The sequence below is a fragment of the Lipophrys pholis genome, assembly GCF_963383615.2.
Source record: "Lipophrys pholis genome assembly, chromosome: 8".
NCBI classification, from domain to species: domain Eukaryota; kingdom Metazoa; phylum Chordata; class Actinopteri; order Blenniiformes; family Blenniidae; genus Lipophrys; species Lipophrys pholis.
The window spans coordinates 13,864,628-13,880,946 of record NC_137630.1 but is presented as its reverse complement, the minus strand read 5'-3'; the positions used below and the strand labels follow the sequence as shown (position 1 = coordinate 13,880,946).

At 41.8% G+C, this 16,319-nt stretch overlaps 1 protein-coding gene across 1 annotated transcript; it reads left to right on the top strand.

Moving 5' to 3' along the window:
- Positions 1 to 10,888: 10,888 nt before the first annotated feature.
- slc25a45 (solute carrier family 25 member 45) lies at positions 10,889 to 14,731 on the top strand (the record flags this gene model as incomplete). Its single annotated transcript, XM_080468593.1, has 7 exons — positions 10,889 to 11,013; positions 11,226 to 11,284; positions 11,378 to 11,421; positions 11,504 to 11,575; positions 13,192 to 13,368; positions 13,892 to 14,126; positions 14,451 to 14,731. Exons 2-7 carry the CDS (start codon positions 11,248 to 11,250, stop codon positions 14,729 to 14,731), a joined length of 846 nt encoding a protein of 281 aa, XP_080324719.1. The 5' UTR covers positions 10,889 to 11,013; positions 11,226 to 11,247.
- Between the last annotated feature and the right edge of the window lie 1,588 nt (positions 14,732 to 16,319).

Below are 16,319 nucleotides of genomic sequence, written 5' to 3'. Positions count from 1 at the left end.
CAGCTTGGATGATCTCCAAAGCAGGTCCTTTGAGACTTTCCAGTATTCGTCGTCGTTTTTCTTTGTCAGAGCACTCCCCTTCCTCTACTAGGAGTGTTGCCTGTTCCAACCACACACAAAACGACTCTTCTCCAGCGGGGGTGGGACTGACCCCGGAAAATGTCCGTAGTCGTCTATAGGCATGGCTGTCAGCTGATCTGTTTGTTTTGCTCATTATATCACCCATTGCACGGATGATGGACTCAGAGTTGCCGTCTCCCGCTCCTGGTGAGATGCATGGACTCTGAATATCTTCTAAAGTTTTTCCTTCCTGTTTCAGAAAAGCTTGCAGTTTTACTTCAAACTCATCAAGTGGCTTTTCTATGTAGTACACTGATTTCCAGGTACTTCCACCACTGATTGGCCTCACTTCTGGGGGGATTCTAGTGGAGTCTATTTCTTCCCGACATTCACACAACACCATTAAGGACTGTTGTTGAGGGTGAAACATTTTACCTTTAACCACTACTTTACCCAAAGCTTTAATAGTCTCTGCTGTTTCTTCTACCTCAGCTGTTGAAACACTTTCAGGCACTCCATATAATAAGAGAGCATGTTTCACATTGACTGACTCTCCTCTGAACCAATTAACCAACTCATTTTGTAACGGGCTGCCCATTTGAGTTTCCATTTTTTAATATTTAAAGTTGTTGTGTCCCGTAGACTTTACTTTATTTGTTACTTTTAATGATACAGTTTGTTAATAAAGTAGAAATCCCAGCAGTGCCTCCATTTATGTAACCCAATTCCCATGTGAAGGCTATGAGAGAGGGCCTGAGTTCATATTAACAAAAAGTAATGGGACACAACAACTTATATACCAAAATTTCTGGACATTTATTATGAAACAAAAATAAATTAGAGCAAGACAATTGCAACCAAGGGTTCTCTTAAAATGAAAAAACTATTTTACGCTAAACCGTTGAAAAAAATGAGGTTTAAATCTTATTGTCAACAGAACTGGTTTCGCAGAACCTTTTTAACTCTTCGAACTCAAAATAATAATCCTTCACTCGAACAAAAACAATCTTCTACTTTGCCAATAAATCAAAATTCCTTGTAACTCTCAAGGTGCTCCTTTTATGAAACAAATCAATCAACGAAAACAACCACCAAAACAAGATAATTGAATGGTTAATCACACCACCCACCCCTCCACCTGGTACCACTGGCAAAAGGTTGGTGGCCGGCCTGTTTTCGACGTCTGGGTCCGGTGAGGCCCAAACTTTCTGGCCGCTTCGCTCAAGGAGCTGAAAAATGATCGGTGCAGTACTCACAGGGGTTTGATGAGTGGGGTGTGTGTGTGGGGGGGGGTTTCTGTCATGGAGGGAGAGCAGGGGGGTAGCAGGAACTGGGCAGGAGTCTTTCTCCAGTAGAACAAACAGCAGGACCGTTCCAAAACAGGCGGCAGGTTGTTGGCCTTCTTCTGCCTCTGCATGATTTGCACAGGATTTCACATGGATTTTCACATTAGCTCAACAGCTGATCACCTTTAAGCTTCATTATTACGGGCAGTGCATTCCCAAAACACACAAAGTACAATTTACCTTTGGTTGCCACAAGAAATGCTTGCCTTAAGCCCACGATTGGTCGACTTGCAAACATTTGGTTCACTGGTGGAGCTTCTGCTGCTGATGCCTCTCTCACACAGACTGAGTGCAGGCACTTCACTTCACCTGCGCCACACCCTTAGCCCCACCCCTTTCTGTTGGCTCCCTCCAATCAGCAGTTACAACACAATGTGGGTGTCAACTAAACAAACTTCATCTCTGAACACCAGCAAAAGAAATCAAAAAGTTTTAGAACTGAAAACAACATAAAACAATAAAACATTGACAACAAACAACTCCTCAAAAAAAAGGTGCTTTTCAAATTTCAACCCAAAACAAAATATTTTTATTCACATATTCCAACTAATGTGTGGTATCTAATAATATCTAATAGGGTATTTTTACACAGGGCTACACCAGTATGGTAGTTAAAAATGAAAAATCAGAGACCCTATTTGACCTATTTGGAAAGAAAATTGTCCAAATTCCTCCTCTCTGCTTCAGCATTTGAACGTCTCAGGTTGAGTCAGAGAATTATGGACCAATCAGAGGCTGCCTTTCAAAACGTATATACCACATGGTGTCAATTGACCAATCACGTTACTCCTTACTGGGCATGATACATAGTTGCATAGTTGAGACCATAATTTTTTTTTGCAAAACATTTTTTAGCAAAGTGTTGACAAAATTAAATCATATCCTTTTTTTGGACCAATTGAGATTATTTTAGGGTATTTATTTTCTGCAGTGGATTTTGCCTTCATAGTATGGTACAATACAGTATGGTACAGTAGAGGTACTCGTGTTTCCTCTGGCAAAAGAAGCTCTGAACTCCTCTCATTTAAATACATTTATTTTATTTTATTTTGAACAGCAAAATCAATCATTCACAACAACCAAAGATATTTCACCAAACAAACAGGGAATAGGTTCACCAGAACAATGTGATGTCAGGCACAAGCCCCGGCCCAGACTCATCTGGTAGCTTTGACAGATGTTACCTACAACGGCAATTACGTTTTTCCATGTGAATGATGTTCTTTTCTGAGAGAGTAGGTTCTTAAGCACTTGTGTGCCAAATCTGGTGCTTTTATCACAAAATGAAAGATTGTTTCAACAATCTGCTCCACGAGAAAGGTGGTTTTGTTTTTAAACTAGAGTTGTGGGGAAACCAGAGCAGGCAGGACGGAGACCGGGACTCGGGAGCAAACAATCCGGCCGTAATCGATGCTCTGAGTCCACACGTCACGTCGCGTCGCTCCATTGCTCCACTGCTCGGTAGCACGGAAGGAGTTTTCTTAAAGCGGAAGTAGCACGAAAACGTTTTAAAAAAAAAAAATATTGAATGAATTTGATGACATTGATCTAATGGCTTTGATCGCAAGATGAAACTGTGATGACATCGCATGATGTCTACAAGACAAAAGCTTGTTGACATCACTTTGTGTCTTCTATGTGAAAAGAGGCCACGTCGGATCAGCACAAACACTTCAAAGGTAGACCTGCAAGGACAAAGCACCATTTTGCACAGTAGCCACCACATTGATAGTTATCTTTTTAACAGGTTTGAGTATAGCTGAAAGAGACAGAGAAGGTTTTAAACAGGGTCGTCCTGTGGTTTCTAAGCCGAATATTAATCGTGAGATTTTGATGCTGCACTGTTTTATTGGTGAACTCCAGAAGCAACGTCACTAAATATACCAGCTGAAAAATCCTAGGAAGTGTCTGGAATTAGTGCATATTGAAGAGGAGCTGAAGACAAAACGATCCAGACTGGAGCATCTCAAGATGATTGCTGGACTGTTGGAGAATGAAACACAGAGGAGAGCTGAGGCCTCCTCAGACATCCAGTCACCTCAAACAGGAAGGAGGGACTTGGAACAAGAAGCCATCCAGCTGAAGGAGCAGCTCGTTGGCAGTGAAGAAGCCAATACTGAACTGCAGAAGAAGAATGAGAGTCTCACTGGAATGCCCCAGCTCACCGTTGAAGAGCTGGCTGAAATAAGGCTCAAAGCTCTGGAGGAGAGGCTCCAGGAGGTGGTGGAGGAGCGAGACCGGCTGCTGCATGAGAAGAGGGCTGTCAACACTCACTACAATATCATGTTGGAGGGCCACAATTGGCTGCTGCGTGAGAACCATACGCTGCTGAATGACAATGAGGTCCTCCAGTGTGGGAACACTTCCCTGCTGCGGGAGAAGAAGATGCTGCTGCATGAGAAGAAGACCCTGGAGCATGTGAACAATACCCTGCAGGGGGAGAACAAGACGCTGCTGCAGGAGAAGGAGACGCTGCTGCAGGAGAACAAGACGCTGCTGCAGGAGAACAAGACGCTGCAGAATGAGAACAAGGCCATATTGGAGGGCCACAATTGGCTGCTGAGTGAGAACGATACACTGCTGAATCATAAAGAGGTCCTGCACCATGAGAACACTGCCCTGCTGCGAGAGAACACTTCCCTGCTGCAGGAGAACAAGACGCTGCTGCAGGAGAACAAGATGTTCTTGCAGAGGAACAAGGTGCTGGTGCTGAAGAACAAGACGCTTCTGCTTGAGAACCATACCTTGCAGCCGGAGAACAAGACGATACAGCATGAGAACCATACCTTGCAGCCGGAGAACAAGACGATACAGCATGAGAAGAAGACCCTGGAGCATGAGAACAATACCCTGCAGCCGGAGAACAAGAAGCTGCTGCATGAGAAGATCAGGCCAGAGAAGCCCTACACGGTCATAAGGGAGGATCCCCAGGACAAGCAACATAAGAAAAGAGGCTTCTGGAGGAAACTCTTCAAACGGCGCTGAACAATGACAACAGAGAGACGAAGGCCAGAGAGACAGTTGAAGAGGCCAGGAAGGTTTAATAATACTGCTAATAATAATACATTGTATTTGTAACGCACTTTACATTTAAACAACCTCAAAGTGCTACAGAAAAAGAAAAAATGTTAAAAGACAAGGTATGTCAGGGCGAGAAAAGTTTGTTAAAGTTTAAAAGGGACACATAGGGACACATGTTGTCTTGCAGTTGTTCAGAGCTGGAACAACTCCAAGACAACAAAAGAGAGTTGGAAGAGTGGAACAAGAAACAGATGCACCTGGCAAGGAAAGTAAGAGAGAAGGAAGTGAAAAAGAAAGAAGTAAGAAAAGGGTTCTGGACCTTATGGATCCTTTGTTGTTGTTTACATACTCCGCTTTGCACTAGTTGTTTAGTTATTTTATTTTTATTTTTTGCAGCCACAGAGCTGCAGCTGCAACTTCCGTGTTGGTTCCGAGAGAACGAACGTCGCCCCGGCTTTGTGGCACCAGACTCCACTTGGTGCCGGTGTCGTGTTGCTGGTTGTGACGGCTGCAACTTCCGCATGGAGGCAGAGATCACGGACACGATGCCAGGACAGACACCGGAGCTCCGGGGCGGCATGCGGCGATTCAAGCAATGGACCGACGCGACGCGACGCGACGCGACGCGACGAGTGGACTTGGTAGAGCATCGATTACGGCCGTATCGTTTGCTCCCGAGTCCCGGTCTCCGTCCTGCCTCGCGTCTACTATTTCGGGACCAACATGAAAGTTGCGCTGCAAACAAACTAAACAAAAAAACCAACCAGTGCAAAGCTGAATATGTTAAGAGGATTCATACAGCCAACATATTATTAATATAAAATATTGAGGGCGTGTAGTAAATCACCGGCCAATCAGCCTACGGTTCCTCAGAACCGGCCAGTTCCATGGTCCTGAGTACCCCGACGGAAGGGGAGCACAAAAGCGTCCAGCTTCGGAGCGGTATTTTCAGGAAAATCCCAAATTCTCGCGGTGGAAACCTGAACTGTAACGGTCAATACCAGTCCTGTCCCGCACTTTTTGAAAACCACCTTTCTTGTGGAGCAGATTGTTGAAACAATCTTTCATTTAGTGATAAAAGCACCAGATTTGGCACACGAGTGCTTAAGAACCTACTCTCTCAGAAAAGTACATCATTCACATGAAAAAATTTAATAGCCGTTGTAGGTAACATCTGTCAAAGCTACCAGATGAGTCTGGGCCGGGGCTTGTGCCTGACATCACATTGTTCTGGTGAACCTATTCCCTGTTTGTTTGGTGAAATATCTTTGGTTGTTGTGAATGATTGATTTTGCTGTTCAAAATAAAATAAAAAAAATGTATTTAAATGAGAGGAGTTCAGAGCTTCTTTTGCCAGAGGAAACACGAGTACCTGTACTGTACCATACTGTATTGTACCATACTATGAAGGCAAAATCCACTGCAGAAAATAAATACCCTAAAATAATCTCAATTGGTCCAAAAAAAGGATATGATTTAATTTTGTCAACACTTTGCTAAAAAATGTTTTGCAAAAAAAAATTATGGTCTCAACTATGCAACTATGTATCATGCCCAGTAAGGAGTAACGTGATTGGTCAATTGACACCATGTGGTATATACGTTTTGAAAGACAGCCTCTGATTGGTCCATAATTCTCTGACTCAACCTGAGACGTTCAAATGCTGAAGCAGAGAGGAGGAATTTGGACAATTTTCTTTCCAAATAGGTCAAATAGGGTCTCTGATTTTTAACTATCATACTGGTAATACTGGTTCCCATGATTGTATGTTCAAAACACGTTCTGGTGTTAATAACTAGATGGACTCAAGTAAGAAAATATAGTAAGAAAGATTTTCCAATTCACTCTTGAGGGAAATGATGAGAACAGAAGCTCTTTTGATGCGTTTCAGCTTCTTCTATCCACTCCATGTTCGCAAATACTAACACACAAACACGTTTCTGTTCAATCACTTTAGAAACATGATTAGTGTTTGAAGTACAGATACAGGTACAGGAGTGTTTTTGTTTTGTTTGTTGCAGTCGGCCTCTGTCACAGTCCTGCTGGCAGACACACTGGAGGAGAAGCTGTAAAGCCATCGTGGCTCGTTCTAATTAAACATATCAATGTTCAGGAGTTGATTGAATAGGTAACATCAGTATTATTTTGGGGTCTTTAATGCAAAAGGAACATGAGGAAGAAGCCCAGGAGAAGCTATTTATTGCTTCATGGTATCTAGACAACAGAATGACAGACCTCAGAAAAAAAATCTTGTTCAAGTCTTTCATAATTCAGAGGGTTAAACTTAAAAAATCTTTCAAAGATGCAGGAAACAGTCAGGTGTCAGCAACTTTGCCTGTGTTCAAACACATGAAGAAAGAACTGAAAAAGATATTTGAAGACTGAGTCTAATCAAAGAAAGAACACATGCACAACAAAAGTCAGACAACAGAATCATTTTGAAGACTAAACAACACAAATAATGAACATATTTACATATTTATGTGAACAATCATGAACACCACAATAAGTTGCTGTCCTCTTTAGGGCAGCGACCTAAAGAAGGCCAGTGCTGTGCAAAGTGCAGCCACCTCCGTGTACACAGGCTGTTCTTCGCTGCACTTCAGACAGTGGCTTGATGTGCGGCTCCACTCTCCAACACAACCCTGACAGCCCACCAGGCTTCGGCAGCAAGAAGAAAACATTGGCTGGGTCATTGTATCTTTAAAAAGGAAAAATATACTGATATTATAGATGTTATATATGGATATTTCTGAGACATACCTTCAAGACAAAACCTGCCAAGTCCACACCAGAAGTAATTTAGAAGAGACTGCACTTTTTAATGAAAATCATTTACCGGGGTCTGGGAAAAGAAATCCAGCAATTATTTGTAGCAATATTTGTTCAGAATTAGATTTTTATTATGTATTTTCTAAAAACACAAATCTGTTCAATTTTGCTGATATTTCTATCTTAAAGTGATGATCATATGCACGTCTGTTGAATTATTTTAAGTTTTTACACACTAACGTTCATTAAATCAGGCCTTCAAAGGGCAAACATGTCTCCACACTGCCACCTGCAGGTATCTTTTGTAACTGCTTTTGGCGTGTCAGACTGTTTCCGGCAAACGGCAGTTTAACATCCAGGAGTTTCGGATTAATCAGGAGTAAGTGTGGAAAAATAACCCAGAGCAGAGTGAGCATGTGTGTATCACAAAAAAAAAAAATGTGTGTATCGCATTGATATATAACCAAACACCATATTTTCAGTCGTGACAACACAGACTGGAGGCTGCAGTGGTTATTTGACATCGAGGTATGTTGTGTTAGCGTGGAGTTTTACTGTGAAAACTTCAGGCAAACGTGAGCCAATCAGACACAAAAGGGTCGCTGAAGCCCCGCCCATCAATGACAGCAATAATACAATGACAAAAGAAAATAGGAAACTGAGTTGAATGTACGTTTTTTCGATTTTTGTCCAAAAACCAGAAAATCAAAAAAAACGAGTTGAATTCTCGTTTCTTTCTTTTCTGACCCAAATTAGAAAACGATAAAACTTGTGTGGATTTTGCCAACAAATCAAACTAACAAAACGTCCCTTCGTCCCCGAGGACCTCAGGGGGCTGGATGGTTCATGTTGTCTGGAGAATTTCCCAGTAAATAACCTCAGTGAGACAGAATACACAGGAATCAGACTGAGAGCGATTTGAAAACATTTAAGACAATTGTATGACATTATTCTTGCAAGAAGAGACAATGTCACAGTACAACCTTTGCATGATTGTCCAGGAGTTTGTCAGACAGCACCTTCTTAAAGGCTGAATTGTTTTCACACTGCATTGAAGGACACCAAAAGTAGCACAGAGGTTCCAACAGTGCTGACACAGGTCATCCTTGAACACACGCTGCAAATTACACATCATTCTTGAACACATCTACAAGTGAATCTGAGATGTATTTAGGCCCAAAATCATTCAAAACTTTATAGGCAAGAAGTAAGTTTTGAAAAGGCTCCTATGACATCCAGGCAGTCAGTGGCCGCCCACCCAGATGAAGTCAAATGCAAAATGCTCAGTGCAGAGTAACCACGACAGGAGGGAGGGCATTGGAGAGCAGTGTTTCCATCCCCACATAGGATGGCTTACAAATACAGTCCATGGCCAATTGTGAATACCATTGCTGCAAACAAGGGGCACAAAGCTTGGTAGAGTTTTTTTTTTTTTTTTTTTATAACCACATCCTTCAACCTTGAAACATGGGTTGTACCAGTGGGTTTTAGGTTGAAAAAGGTTAAACACCAACAATGGTCATGTAACAGTTCTGACAAAGACATTCAAAAACAAAACCTTATTCACAAGCGGTGATAAACTCCTCGACATATCTGCAACAAAGAAGAATCTTGGGCTCCACCTCTCTGAAACGTGGTGATCAAGAGGAGCTGGTCATGAGACCCCAGGAGCTGCTGGTCATGTTTTACACCTCCATCACAGACTCAAACGTCAGGAAACGGGCAGGAAGCATCACTGCAGACCCCTCACACCCCGGACACAAACTGTTCAAACTTCGCCCCTCCAGCAGGCATTACAGATCATTGGACGTTAGAAAGCTGTCACTCTGATTAACGCAGAATGTCAGACCTGCTGCTGTGGAACACCCCGGAACAAAAGTGTCACTGTGATAGTACACATACGCATACTTTTTAACTCAAATGGTCCTCTACGCACACTCGTAAATACTGAAAGTTAGCAACTTCATGTTTACCTCATCATCCTTTTGCACTATTCACCACTGCACTATTATCTTATTTAGTCTTGTACATATTACTCTTTCAGTACTTCTTTATATTTTGTTGTTTATTGTTATTACTTAATGTTACTTCTGTACAACGAGAGCACAGTCTACCGAAGCCAAATTCCTTGTGTGTTAAACATGCCTGCCCAATAAAGCTGATTCTGTTTCTGGTTCTGATCAAAAGTGTTTTCTGAACATCTGTAGCTCATTTTTAAAACGGCCTCTTATGCAGGCTATTATCCTTGTCAGATCTATTCACAATAAACAAATGAATATATTCTCAATCACCTGAAGTAAAGAGGTTTAACCCAGTGTGCCATCTATAATCTGTGAGCCATACTGGATTTCTTCCACAGGGTCAAAACACTGTCCTTTCAGTTTAAAGTTCATCTTGGTTTAAAAGTTAAAAACCAGGATAGGTCTAACAATCATTACAATTCAATGTTTCATTTGGAACAGGCAGTCCTGATCTCTGAATCTACAGCTGGAGTTTGTTGTTAATGAACTAAATTGACTGTCGTCTGCTCCTCAAACACTTTCCAAGCTTTTATTTGCCCTGTTCCGATTTTCTTTTTTAAATTTGTTTCTGCCATCAACTTCATAGTGAGACGATATTTTCGTGAACTGGTGAGATGCCTCCGTTTCAACATCTGACATGTTGTTTAACTTCTGTTGAGAAGAACATTTAGATTTACGAGTTTTGGAAAATCACTGCAGTCAGCTTTTATGTATATCTAACACAGCTGTTTGAACTTTTGGAGGACTTCTCTCTTTAATCCAGTTCTATTGTGTTTGTGTGGTCGACTCGGTGAGCGCACTTGAAATTCCTCCATTTTTTTTAAAAGCCAAGCCAAGCCCAGCCAAAACTCTCTCGTGGACTGGTCAACAGAAATGTTGAGAGATTGTAATTCCTTTTGATGCAGGAGGCGTATATGACCTGTTGAAAATCCGAGGGACTTATTTTCTGAAGAAAAGATTTTATGCAGTAAGATCAAATCAATTAGAATGTCATGATAGGAAATGACGTAATTTTACCTTCAGAGTAAAACGGCACAACTGGAAAAAGGTCTTTACAGAGTAGGAGTTTGACCAAGTGGTTGAATGTAAAATAGATTTAAAAAAAATGAATGCGAAGGGAATTAATGTAATAAATAAATATGTTCAATTCAATTTGAAGAATAAATAATTATTAAAATGAAGATGTATTAAACTTTTTTTAAAGAAGTTAATTTAATTCCCCCTTACCCATACTCAGATAGATAGATAGATAGAAAGATAGAATTTAAAATGATAAATAAATTATGTGGAATTTATCAGAAAATAAATGGGAAGGCAATTTATTTTACAGTACTGACTGACTGAATGAATGAATAAATGCTATTATGAAGAAAATTATATTTTCTAAATAAACCTTATGTAAATGCAATTCCCACTTACCCAGGATCATGACGGATAAATAAATGAATAAATATATAAATAAATAAATAGATCATCTAATTTCGGGTTTTCCCGGGATTATGACATTGGGTTATGTTTCTCGATCTCACTGTTATACGATGTAAAACGTCCCTCGGACGTCCGCAGTGGATCCGAGGTGTTGCAGTGACTTTGGGTTTTACGTCCGTGGAGGTCCATCGGACCCAGCCAGGCTCGCTGCTCCCGTGTTATTGTGGCAGAGCCGCACAGGACGTGTCTGCTCCGAGCTGCAGCTTCACCCCACGACTCAAAGATCACCGCTGAGAGCAGTTGAGCACCGAGATAAGCGTTATAACCAGCACGAACGGTCACAATGACCCGATTCTCAGTCCAGGTAAGGCGGTCTCATTTAACAGTCGTCTCATTTTTTTCCTATAACACATCCCGTCACAACCTGCACTTGTAGCCTTATCACGGGGTTTGCGTATGCGTGTAAGTGAGTAATTACACTATTGGACGTTCTTCAGAGTTTCCTCTGTCATCAGTCATTAACGATCCTGCAGCTGTAAGCCTCCATCATGTCACAGATCCTCCATCTCATTGCAGATTCTGCAATTGTGACAGAAACATGCCTTTTTTGGAATTCGTTGCAGGGAGCGTTTCAGGTAAATAACAACAACTAAACTATCATTGTTTTCATTGTGGAGCAGCCTCTGTATAGATGTGGAGAACTGACATTTCCATGTTTATCAATGTAGGTGCTGTGGGACTTGCAGTTGGACATCCACTAGACACTGTGAAGGTTGTATGAAACACTAAAAACGTATGGATATGACTAAATGATTTAATCTGGCTTCATCGGACTCTGTGTGCTTCATTCTTAGGTGCGTCTGCAAGCCCAGTCTGTGTATAAAGGAATATTTCACTGTGTGACCAAAACATACTCTAATGAAGGGGTAGGTGTGACATCCTGAGACATATTTCACACTTTGGGTGACGATGAAGGCCATAACATTCATACTTCTGACCAGAGGGCCAAATTGAAACAGAGCATGTATACAAGGGCATATAGGAATTTGTGGTTTGTACGTCCATCCATCTGCTTTTTCAAACGCAGAATTTAACTCAATTTTTCTGGTGTAACAAGTGATTTAAAGGAGACATATCATGCTTTTAAATCCTTCCTTTTTACATATAAATCATACAGTTGTGGTCTATACAACGCGAAACTGCAATGCTTGGGTCTGAATTCCTCATTATTATAGCTCCACAGGCCCCTTTTCAACCCCTTTTCTGATGCGCTTCTGAGAGCAACTCGTTTTGGGGCGGTCTCTTCAAATGCAAATGAGACACTTCATACCCCTCCTCCTCTCCAGGTTGCAGAGGTGACACTCGGTTCAACGTCACCCTGTTCGGCCATCTTTGTAGTTTGATAGAACAGATACAATTATCTAGCGGCGCAGAAACTTTATATTCACACATTATTTACAAAATGTCAACAACGGAAGATTTGTCCATCCAGCCATACATGTTGGAGCCAGAGTCGGACCCGGCGGAGCGAGATGAAAATGACGATGATGCACCTTCAGAACAACGTCTTCATATGGATGTAACGCAATGCTGTGTTACTATATTTACACTAACTTCTCCATCCATGCCCACTACTACAATACTGCCTGTATTACAACGACTATTTAACACAGAAGTTACATTATAATCTAAAACGAGCACACAGCGCTAACATATGAAGACGGTGCAACTGCTAATGCTAACAAAACAATGACAGGGACGTCTTATCATCACACTTTTTAGCGTTATATACAGCTTACCGAAGTGCTCTGTTCGTCGTCTCCATAGATAGAAGGAACTGACCGCTCAATCAGACGAAGTCTTTCGGCAAATCCTTCTTTATACTGGCGGAGGTTGCTGAAGCAGTCATCCTTAAAGTGATTCGCGCACACAAAAATGACCTTACCCACAGATGTGGGTACATTTCTGTGAAAAATAAAACTCAACCAGGCACTTCGAAAAGGTTCTGATGCTGGGAGACGGTGTAACGAAGCTTGTGGGTTACTACATCCAACAACCGAACATTTCGACTTATCCTCTCGTAACTTCGGTTGGACTACAAAATCGCAGCGAGAAACAAAAATGGCGGATTGCTCGAAACGTCGATGTCCTAATTTGGCAGTTCCGCTGAGAATACTGTGACGTCATTGTTCAAAAAACGTAATAGAGAATAGAAAAATCGAAACCGATCGCAAAATATGACCAAAACAGAATATAAAGATATCAACGGAGCACCTGAAGAGACTACTTTGAACTTTTCTGTACTTCTAAACACTCTAAATATACACCAAAATGCATTTAAGGGCTAAAAAAGTGGATTTAGCATGATATGTCCCCTTTAAAAGACTTTCCTGCTAAAACACGTGAAACCAATAACGTCTTTGGAAAGTGGCTCACAGACCGCTAAACATGGAAACATGGAACCATATGTGGCCACCTGTTTCTGCTGTCCACTATTCAGCGCCGGTGCTTCGTCCTAATCAGGAAATCTCTTCCTTTACAGCTCCGTGGATTCTTCAAGGGAATGGCTTTCCCGGTGCTGACCACCGGCCTCGCCAACTCAGTGGTCTTTGGATCTTACAGCAACGCCTTAGATTACCTCTCGCAGACCCAACGCAGTGACCGCTCTGCCTCTGCTGGACACATCTTCACTGCCGGCTGCTTCTCTGGCCTTGTGCAGGTAAGGTCTGTCTAACAGCAGCTCCCGTCGCTGTGGATGTGATCATCTCGTCATTGTTGTGTGTGTGCAGAGTTCAATCTGCTGAGACTGGGCCGGAAACGACAGTGCCAGTGCATTCTACACTTACTAATTGTTTCTATACTTCTTGTAAGCTTTACCTGTGTAGAAATCCACTGTCGTCCTTAGTTTGTCTTCAGTCCACTTTCCTCTGCTTGTTTTTCCCTCGACTGTCAGTTATTTTCTTCAGCTCTATTGTTGAGATTTCTCTTGTTGGACTGAGGTCAGGGAGGATGCTGGGCGACACATATAAATCATCCTCTGTTGTTTTCTTTTATTAGCTCATCTTTGAAAGTTTGACAAAAAAAAAGTAATGTACTGCACCTTTAATAACTAAATAACACTCAGAAAGTCATTGAGGTGATATTCAGCCAGTGTTTTGTTTGACTCATGAATGAGACAGTTTACTTTACTGAAAAAGTTCTATGACAATATGGGCTGACACTTGAACTCAATATGCTCCCAGGTAGTCGCTTGCGCCCCCATTGACCTGGTGAAGGTTCGTCTGCAGGGTCAAACCACCGCCAACCGGTACCGTGGACCCATACACTGTGTCACTGCCATCCTGAAGGAGGAAGGGCCCCGGGGCCTGTACAGAGGAGGGCTGGCCCTCGCTTTGAGAGACGTCCCCTGCTATGGACTCTACTTCCTGCCTTACGAGGTCACGCGTAAAGCCCTGACAAAGAGCGGCGAACAGCCAGGTCAGAAAGGCGTTCATCCATTCATCTTCTTTGCCCTGTGCTGTGTCAGGGGTGTAAGGTTCCCCGGTGACCGTTCAAATCAGTAATCAGACAATTGTTAGGAGATTCTAAGTGGTCGAAAGTCAATATTTTCTTTCTGTTTGCTAAAGTTTCAACTTATCATGGAATGTCTTTCTGCTGTTTTTACTCCTGCTTGTACTTGAGATTTTGCTGGTAGTCTTCTCCTGAAGTTGATGGTTCAATCCTCTCCTCACCCTATCAATGTGTAGAGGAGTGAAGAAGAATTTAAAGACTTGCACTAACCGCTGATCCTTTCCGTCCCAGGTACCTTTGCCATTCTGATGGCTGGCGGCGTCGCAGGTGTGGTTACCTGGTCCTTCGCCACGCCCATGGACGTGGTGAAAGCTCGTGTCCAGATGTCCGGGGCCGGGGGCCGCGTCTACAGCGGGGTCCTGCACTGCATGAGAGTGAGCCTGAAGGAAGAGGGAGCGAGGGTCTTTTTCAAAGGCCTCCTGCTGAACTCTCTAAGGGCCTTCCCCGTCAACGCCGTCACTTTCCTCAGCTACGAGAGTCTCATGAAGATCTTCTGTCCACCAGCAAGATGAAACACCTCGAAGATAAAATGTTAGTCGCTGGAGCTTCTGTCTCACACACACACACACACACACACACACACACACACACACACACACACACACACACACACACACACACACACACACACACACACACACACACACACACACACACACACACACACACACACACACACACACACGTAAGTGGAGTGCAGGGCGGTCACACACTTTTTACTTCTGTTGTGTTTAAAATGTAAAGTCTGAGTCTGATTGCTGTTCTCAGTTGATTTCAAATCAGTGACTTTGAAGCAAGTCTTAACAGTGAAAAGTAACGAGACGTTATCCACCAATATCCTCCGCGTTAGCACTTCACAAGCCTTTTGTGATTAAGAACAAAAATCAATAATTGATACTCAAAAACACAGATCAGATCAGCTGGGATATAAAACTTCTAACTAAATAAGCAAAATATCTATTTTTTAACATGATGAATTTATTTCATTCTGATCAACTGACCAAACACAGCCTTTTGTAAAAAAAATTTTATAAACACGTTATTGTGAATAACAACTCTAATCCAGCACAAACTCCTGAAAACATTCCAAGGTTTCATACGGCTGAACTGTTACTTTAAAGGCTTCGGCTGAACAGATCTGAACTAAACTGCTCAGCTTTGTTGCAAACATTTTCTCGACTTGAAAAACAAATGTGAATGTAAAATACACAGAAAATGTTTTTAAACTACTTTTTGTTTCGTGAAGCCAACAACTGGACTTGTACGTGAATGTCACATTATAAATAAAACTAAGAAAAGAAGAAAAATCATTTGGTCTTTCCCATTTAAATGTTAAACCTTGAGCTCATTTTCAGCCACTGTGTCATTTAAACATGCTCTCATTACTTCGTGTTCATTTGGTTTTAGATGGTGTGACTACCTCGTGCTTTATGTTAAAGATCTTTAATACGGATCTGTTGTGGTAAGCTACACCTATTTTATACTTTCAAAGTGTATAAAAGCATCAGAGGGAAACAGCTGAAATGGGAAAAAAGCTGAACGTGTCTGACAGCTGTGAAGGTGATCACTCCGCTCTCTCCTCACCTGGCTGCTGTGCAATATTCTCATCTTTGTTTTTATATTTAGCTTTATCATTTATATTTAAAGTGGAAAGCCAGCCAACCACAACAGACATATTCTGCTGCTGATTATATAAAGAAACCAAAAAAAAAAAAAGGCCATCATCCTGCAGGCTGTGGCACAACAAAGGGAAAATGATCCCATCGGATCCATTCATTGTTTGATTGCTGCTTATCCGAGGCTTGTAGAATTCCTCAAGGGACAATGTGAGACAGAGTTTTCAGGTATCGGGCTCCTCTTATGAGAGATTGCAACACAAAACGATGCAACTGTATTTGTGTAGCACATTTCTGCAACAATGCAATTAAAAGTGCTTGACGAACAGTTGGCACAAGCGGTGGGAGAAGTGAACCAAAACCAGCAAAAATAAAAAAGCACAATAAAGTTTGAAATATGAAGAAAATTAAAAAAAACCTTAAGAATGATAGCGTTAAAAACAGTGCAACAGATAGTAAGTCCTGTCATTCAGAGGTTTGTTAG